At 39.1% G+C, this 7,995-nt stretch overlaps 1 protein-coding gene across 1 annotated transcript in view; it reads right to left on the bottom strand.

Annotated features, from left to right (window-relative positions):
* Positions 1-867: 867 nt before the first annotated feature.
* DNAH11 (dynein axonemal heavy chain 11) overlaps positions 868-7,995 on the bottom strand; it is a 77,528-nt gene continuing 70,400 nt past the window's right edge. The window contains 10 exon segments of the mRNA XM_062616942.1: positions 868-943; positions 945-981; positions 2,051-2,199; positions 3,729-3,919; positions 4,508-4,627; positions 5,760-5,905; positions 5,908-5,926; positions 6,481-6,621; positions 6,998-7,010; positions 7,162-7,319. Of these exon segments, the coding sequence (XP_062472926.1) occupies positions 868-943; positions 945-981; positions 2,051-2,199; positions 3,729-3,919; positions 4,508-4,627; positions 5,760-5,905; positions 5,908-5,926; positions 6,481-6,621; positions 6,998-7,010; positions 7,162-7,319 (1,050 nt within the window).

Below are 7,995 nucleotides of genomic sequence, written 5' to 3'. Positions count from 1 at the left end.
CATGGAATCTGGTTAAAGAAGTCTTCCAGTTTCACTGTTGATGAAGGAGTTGTTTGTGTCTGTTTGCACAACACCTAGCACACCAAGGCCCCTTGCTAATCCCTTGGGGGTTTTATTTCAGCTGGTGACAACACTAGCCCATCCCTTCATTTGTTGCAGGCAACTTGGTTGATAGCCAAACATCACTGAGGTTAAAATGAGGAGGGAATCACCCCACTCCCATGACCTCCTTAATATTAAGGCCTGGAACATGCATTTCTTGTTTGGCTTCAGGAGAAAGGGATTGCTACAAATGTCCATTGGCTATTTAGCATAAAGTGGTGCTTTTAGTAGCATTAACAACTGCAGTGTTCCTGCCTACTCCATCGTTGTGCCAGGAACCACAGCTCACCAGGGGATTGCACCGATCTTTGTGTGTGTTGCAGAGTGGGTTCTCAGTCCATGTAATGCTGGCCAAAGCTGCGGCTGCTATCTCAGAAAAGCAGTACTCAGGGTTAATTACACAGTATCCCAAGGGGGTGTCAGACCCAGTTCACTCAAGTCTCCACTATGGCCCAGTCAATGGAACAGGAACTCTTAATTATGTGGGGAAAGCATATGTGTGATGGCAGTCCTACTACCCACCAGAGGATTTCTGTTGTATCTCTCTTGCTCCTCCTGCGAGAGTGAGGAGTGTTCAGCAAAAAATGACATACATTTTATTAATATGTTTATCCTGTTACAGTCAAAAGCGAGAAAGAGCAAGATTATTTGTTGTTTAAAATGTTTACTCTAACCCACTGATTGTTTTGTTTGTGTTCTGGGAATATCACTCCAATTGAGGAGACAGTCCCTGTCAGAAGGGCTGTTTGACACTTGGAAAATAACTCAATGGTCATGTCGGGCAGCCTTCCTAGTTGCCTCCTCTGCAACCATCTGCTGGCCTTGTCCTAGAGAGACGTTAAAATCTTCCAGAGTCTACAGCGAACTCAAGTTTTTTGTCTGTAAAAGAAATAACTGGGGAAGGGTGAGTGACAGAGAAGGAGGAGACATAAAAATTTGCAAAGCTGAAAGGAAAAAGAACGATAATGCCCCCATTAATTTCACTATCACTTGTGCAATGCATATTACTTCTTCTGAAGCACTTCACTAAATCGTTACAGTTTCAACAAGCAAAATTGCGAGCTCTCAACAGTGGCCTTATTGCTGGTATTAGAAAAAGACTGCAGAAATCTGTTCCCTTGGTTTTAAGATAATGAACCTTTTGACATTTTGATAGATGCTCGGCATTGTTACTGAGCTTTAGAAACTCTTACAGGGAGTACATAGCAATTCCCTTATGAAAAAGAGAGCAACATGTGGTAGATATCACATCAGTTTTTTAACTGATTGGTTCAGTGGGTAAATGCACGAGCCCCTCACCTTGTGAGGTCTGAGTTTAAATTGAGCACAGTGAGGTCACAGCTGTATTAACCTGGTATTCTCACTATTGTCTGTGGGGAATAGTAATCCTAAGAATAAAGCCACAGAGCCCTATACAATTGAATATAGCTTGTATAATGACCATTATTTAGTCACAGGGGGCACAAGATTACATGAGCATGAAGAAAATTGCCCTCTGGCCCTCATCAAGTCAAAAGGTAGAAAACAGTACAAAGGAAACCTGCATTATGCCAAGCAGAGGAATAATACTTGGTCTCAAAATTTCTTCATACTATAGTGCTTATAGCCTTACGCTTTTCATCCACCGCATTTACCACGAATATGGGAGTGTGGGGTGGAGGAGAAACTTTAGAACTTGAATCTTCTGCTGAAAATAAACTGTGCCCAACTTTCCCATAGTAATGTATACTCCATTGTAGTGACAGATGATTCCAGAAGACTTTATTTTGTTTAGTAAAAATACACTTTTATGTGTGTATGAGCACATACACACAAGTATATAATCGCATATCAAATTACCTACATTTCCAGCCCTGCATGTTCCATTTCACTTTCAAGGTCAATTTTTCTTTCTTTAATGGGAAGCCAGCCGAATGATTCTTATGCAAGAAGCAAATAAGAGGCTTACTTAGTGATTCAATATCTTCAAGTGGGTCTGCTCCTGGAGACAAAATGAGTAAGATAGGAATGGCTGGACTACTCTCTTCATCGGATGCTGCGAAACACATCCTTGTGCTTTCCACGTATCTTGAGCCAAGCTTTTCCCCCCTAGAGTTCCTATACACATGAAAAAACATGCACTAAACACCAAAAACAGTCTCTGATACAGGCTTCAAGCCTTGAGCAGCTTCTCAGACTTGAGCAGCTGACAGAGATCGTCAAACAATCATTTCATCAACAAAATCGTCAGGGAAGTGAACTGAAGACAAGAGGGGAGGCAGGTGGTGAAGCAAGGGAGAAGAGTGTCATTCCCATTTCTTTGGGACAGGAGCCATGTGACAGAAAACAGCAACTTCTGAATGAGAAGACCTCTTCAGTAATTGAGTCCAGTAAGTCCTTATATGCAGGCAATACTGTCACATAAGGCTGGGCAAAATATACACTCAGGGTACAAAGCCTGCATTCTCAGAAGGCATGCACATGGATAAAAGTTGTGATGGTGGGGTGTGGAGGATCAGGTCTATGAGGCCATCACTTGGGATTAAAAGATCAAAACAGTACAACTGGAAAAGCTGGGAGAATATTTGTAAGTATCCACAACTGAATCTTTCATGGTGTAAGAGAATTTTCAGGAAGGGTATGTCAGTGACACCAGATAATGGTCCGTGGTGAAACACACAAAAATAGAAAAGTACTGTTTGTCACGGGTTGTGGGAATATAGCCTTGAAAATAGGGGAGTTAACACCATTGTTAGCAAAAGGGAGTCTCATACCAGTTGCAAGACACATGAGATAATGGTCCGTGGCGGCTCCTCCCCAAAAATCTCCTAAAAGTCCCTATCCCCAGAGACCCTTTTGTATACCCGGCTACTCCTTCCAATGTAGTCTGGCCCCCTACGTTGGAATGAGTGTGCCTTTTTGCTAGCATAAAAGCCTGAGCCTCATGCAATACAGAGAGTCAGAACCTCATGTCACCCAGTTCAACGTTGCCTTTCGTGGGGAAACCTGATAACATTGAGCCTGCCACCTCACACTGCAATGATGTCTCTCAGAGATGGTTTCCTGATCGTCATCAAATGTTCTTTGGGATCGGTAAGATAAACACTCACCAAAAATATCCATCACTGTTTCTTTTACTCTTTGCTGGCTCTTCCTCCATATCTTTCCCTATAGTAATAAACTAGTTGTTTTTTTTTTATCCATTGTGTCTTGCCTCCCTCTCAACCTGGAATCCTCGAACTCTGGAACAAAGGGAGTCCTGAAAAATTGTCATTCCATGGGGGTAGCTACCAGCCCTAATGGCATAATGAGAATTAACACTTAGAAATATTTCTTTTAGCTATTAATAGCATAACTTATTATATTTCCATTTATTAATGCGCACTCTCCTCATGGTACCTACATGCAATCTAAAAGAAATAACAAGCATGTTCTCCGAATATGCTGAGACTCATGTCTTACCACAGTACCTCTTCATAAACTCTTCACCAGCAGAACAGGCTAAGAATCACACTCACTGATTTCAAATTCAGACAGATCACCCAGTTTTACGTTATTTGGCTAAGATCGAGTTTTCTCTGTGATGACACATACAAGCCTCTCTCACACACACCTGCCCTGAAAGACATGCCCCTCAGATTTCATACCTAAGTGCATATGACATTCTGTCCAGGTGGAGTGCCCTCAGTAAAATTAGTTTCTGAAGAAAGCTTTTGTTTATCCATTCTTGGGGAAGCTTTTCATTTTCTGGACATTGTGAGTCTACCCACTTCTTTCACCTCTTGGTGGATCTTTCAGTATCTATCTATTCCCCTAATACATCCATCACTGCCATAGACTGGAAGCATGCTAAAGACAAATACAGATGGTGTACCTTCTGTATGAAGACTGAAATGGGAAGATAAATGCAGATACTTTTGGGAGTACATAAAAAACCATAATTTAACTGATTAAAAGGGACTCAGGATTTAGCTTAAAATACTAAATTACATATATATATATACATGCACATAAAAATAATATTATTGATAAGAGTTTACTTCAGTCAGTATTGCCATACTGTCTGCTTGTTAAACATCAAGGTATGACAAAGCGGAAACCTCATATGGAACATTTATTGTGAGGAGTCGTATGAAGTGAGGAGTCTTATGAAGATCAAAATTTTATTTTAAGGAACTGGACAAATGATGGCAAACCAGAATTTCCTCACAACGCACAATGCACTATGTCTAAGGAAAAATACACTTTTTAAGTGTATTTAAGCAAAGTGTTCTTAAGCAAGGACAGTTCCTCTTTAAAAGCATCACTAGTTCTACTAAAATTATGGTGCAATGTATGGCTTTATCTGAAATTGCCTATCTGTAGCATGCCTTCAGAAATAACATCAGAAAGGATTTAGAACTGAAAAGCAATTTTCCCAGCAGACCTTAATGGCACTCCACGACTGAGTAGTTAAGAAGTCAACAGGACTCTTGCAGGTGTGTTCAACTCTGAATCAAAGAAGGAAATCCAATTCAAGTTCTATCTCTTTAATTCTTAGAAGAATGTTCACAGCATACAAAACTGAAAAAGGTCAACTTGCTTCAGAGCCACTTCTGCCTTAAAGTATTCACTTCTCAAAGTATTACTGAATAGGGAGCTCAAAGCAACAAGGGTTTCTATAGCTGCATATTTTTGAAACTCTGACATAAGAATTTACATCTTGCTGAATGATATTTTGAAATATTTATTTGAAATCTATTGCAAATGGAATTATATTCTTAGAAATTATTTACCAAAGAGTGTGACAATTTTTTTCAGAACCATTCCTACATACAAAAAGAGCTGAACTTTCCTTTACCTTTTAAAAATGACACCATGAAAACCAAATACAACCTGCCAGTGAAGACTTCTTTGCAGAAAATATAACTGCATATATATATCATATATATATATGCACACAATATATTTTTATATATGATAATACATTTACATACAAATTCACTGAAATTTAAAGAAGAGCTAGCCAACAACAGCAGTTATTTTTCTTTAGCTTGTGGGAACAAACAAACATAAATATGTAAATCGTGCACACTGAAGTTAACCTTAGACAGATTTAGTTACAATTATTTTATGCTAATACTACTGAAAAATTACATATTTCTGAATTCCACCTAATTATCTCTATGTATCCTTTTCCTGTCTCGGAAGATAGGAAGAAGAACAAGTAGTGCACAGCTGTTTCTATCACCATTCTAAGCCTCTTCAGACTGCAAGTTTTCACAAAGCTTTTGGGAAATTTGCTAATCCCGAGTGGTTTTTGTTGTTGGGTATTGTCTGGGGTTTTTGGGGGTTTGTTTTATACTGAAGCAGTCCCAGCACATGAGCTGTATGTATACTGAAGAAAACTCCAGGTTTCTACGAGTTTTTTTTTTTTTTTGTCAGTTTAATCATATATAGTGGGAAAAAGAGACACCTTTGCCATGATACAATATATTCTCTTTTCTTTTTGATATAAATATATTCATCTGTCAAAAGCCTCCTCTTTTCCAATTAAAAATATATTTAATAAATCAGAAGTTTATTGTGCCCTTTACTCTGTAACAAGATAACTTGTTTGGGCAGAGGTATTACCTTCTAGTGAAGAAACAACAAGGCCAGTAAATATCAACATCATTGATCTGAAAATTTTTTGTCACCTGAAAAGGTGTTTGGGCCAAGGAACTGAACTGATCCTTTCCAAAACGTCCTTGGCTTGTGAAAATAAAGGCTGAATATGTGACAGCTTCTGTCAGGTTAGACATATGACACTGAATATCCCCTGATTTTTCAGCCTGCATAATTTGTGGGAGATTGCATTGAAGGCCTGAAAATAAGTACAATTATTTTAATTTATTTGAATTTTGCTTTTTTTCTTTTTCACCTGTAACATAAGCCGACTGTAGGCTTCTAAGAAGAGCTGGCATAAGCAATCTAAAATGCAAAGCACTTCTGCAAGAGGCTTTTGAGGAAGCTTTCCACAAACTAGTGGTGAGGGCTGCAAATGACAATACTCTTCACTTAAGCAAACTGCTAATTTTGCAGTGGGTGATCTCCCTTCCTCATAGCATTAGATCATTTGGTAGATTTGCCAGAGTGAATTCAGAATCCCTCAAAAAAAAGTAAACTTTGTAAGAACATTCAGAAAGCATGGTCAGAATAAAGACAGTTGACAAAGTCATCTGTGGGAATGTACTGCATTCCCATGAATGCTGCATGACCAGCAGGAGGTCATATCATGGTCTCCTTTGTCAGACACACAGACCTGAAAATGTAAACATCTGGTACAAGCGATAACTAATATATCAGACCTCACTGCTGGAAGCAGAATTCTGTTCCTTGCACTTTGAAACCAAATACAGGAAGATGATAAATTTTTACCCTCAGTGAAAACTGGTAGATGGGGTTCGAGCTGCCCAGGGTGCTCCTAACAACATAAAGAATGGACACTATTACAGCTGTTGGTCTGTAGTGCTCTCTTGTCACATTAATCTGAGCTTCATTTTCTTTGGCTTCAGCTTTCTATAGGATGACAATTGCATTTAGTTTTTAGTGCACCACGATTATCCCACACAATTACCAACATTTTCCTATCCATACAAAAATGCATATGGATATACTCTAGAAAACTGACTTTTTTTCACAGAGTAGCAAATATTTAAGGTAGCAAATATTAAGTAGCAAATATTTAAGATAAAAATCAAGCTTTTTATCTTAGACAAACATTAGAGAACAACTGTTTTCTGCAGCAATATGCCTGTTTACCTGTGAAATTATGGTAATCATATATGAATACATTTGTTCATATTCCATGCTGATACTTACTTCTTTTATGAGTTCTGACTCAAGCACTTAAATGAAAAAGAAAAACACCCATGAATATGTGACAATTACATACCAGAAATATGGAACTCTGAATAAGTGGGTGGACAGCCCTTGATGTACAGAGATGGATTTGACTCTTCTTAGCTTATAGAAATGCTTCATTAAAATAATTACTAACACACATCTTACAGGTGACTTCAAGTGGTTAAAAATAGTTCCATTGTTATTACCTTGTGCTATATTTCTGCTGCAATTGACTTTGTTGATTTGAGTTTCTCCGCAAGTTCACTGTTGTCTAAGAAGCTGCCCTGCGAAGCTGACAGGCTGAGTAGCATGCCATCCTCCAGTGACCCGAGCTCAGTCTTGAAACTATTCTGCTGCTTGGCCAGGGTGGACTAGCAGAGGGAGTGAAAACACTGCATTTAAACAACCACAGCCAGAAATTCTGATTTATACCATTTCTGAACTATAATTTCTGTTTAATTACATCATTTGATTTAATTTAATTTCTGAAAGAGACAGTTTATCTTCTGTCCCAAAACACTAGAACTAAAGTTCTGAGACACCCAAAGAGAGATGGTCAGGGTCAATGCGGACCAGCACTCTAGCTGTCTCCTAGCCTCCTTCCTCCTCAGACCACACGAAAGGACTGGTCTCTTACCAGAGATGGAAAGTGGTAATATATGTGGCAGCTGAGAAAATCAACAATAGCACAAGGCTAGAAAACCCCACTTCATCAGCAAGCAGTGGGGGAAAGCATGGTCATAGTCAGCTCTGCTGGCTTGACCTTCTGACAGTTAAATAGTCTTATAGCTCCATCAGACTCAGACCCTCACACCAAACCCCCCTCAGTGATACAGGTGCTGTAAGCATACAGCCCCATGCAGAACAACATGCAGATACAGAGGAGCATGGCTTTCAGATCATGTTCCCAAGTATATGGCTTTCAGTCTGCAAGGGGCAATTAAACCTCTCTGACCCAGTTTACCATTGCATGAAGCAGCAGTACCTCAAAGAAGTGTAGCAAATCTTTGTGGATGAGGCTAGTAAATTAAATGAGATAGCTGGTGT

The sequence above is a fragment of the Pezoporus occidentalis genome, unplaced genomic scaffold (assembly GCF_034315485.1).
Source record: "Pezoporus occidentalis ecotype Australia unplaced genomic scaffold, CSIRO_AGI_Poc_V1 ctg103, whole genome shotgun sequence".
NCBI classification, from domain to species: domain Eukaryota; kingdom Metazoa; phylum Chordata; class Aves; order Psittaciformes; family Psittacidae; genus Pezoporus; species Pezoporus occidentalis.
Note: the sequence above shows the minus strand (reverse complement) of the source record. Positions and strands in the feature narration are given on the sequence as shown.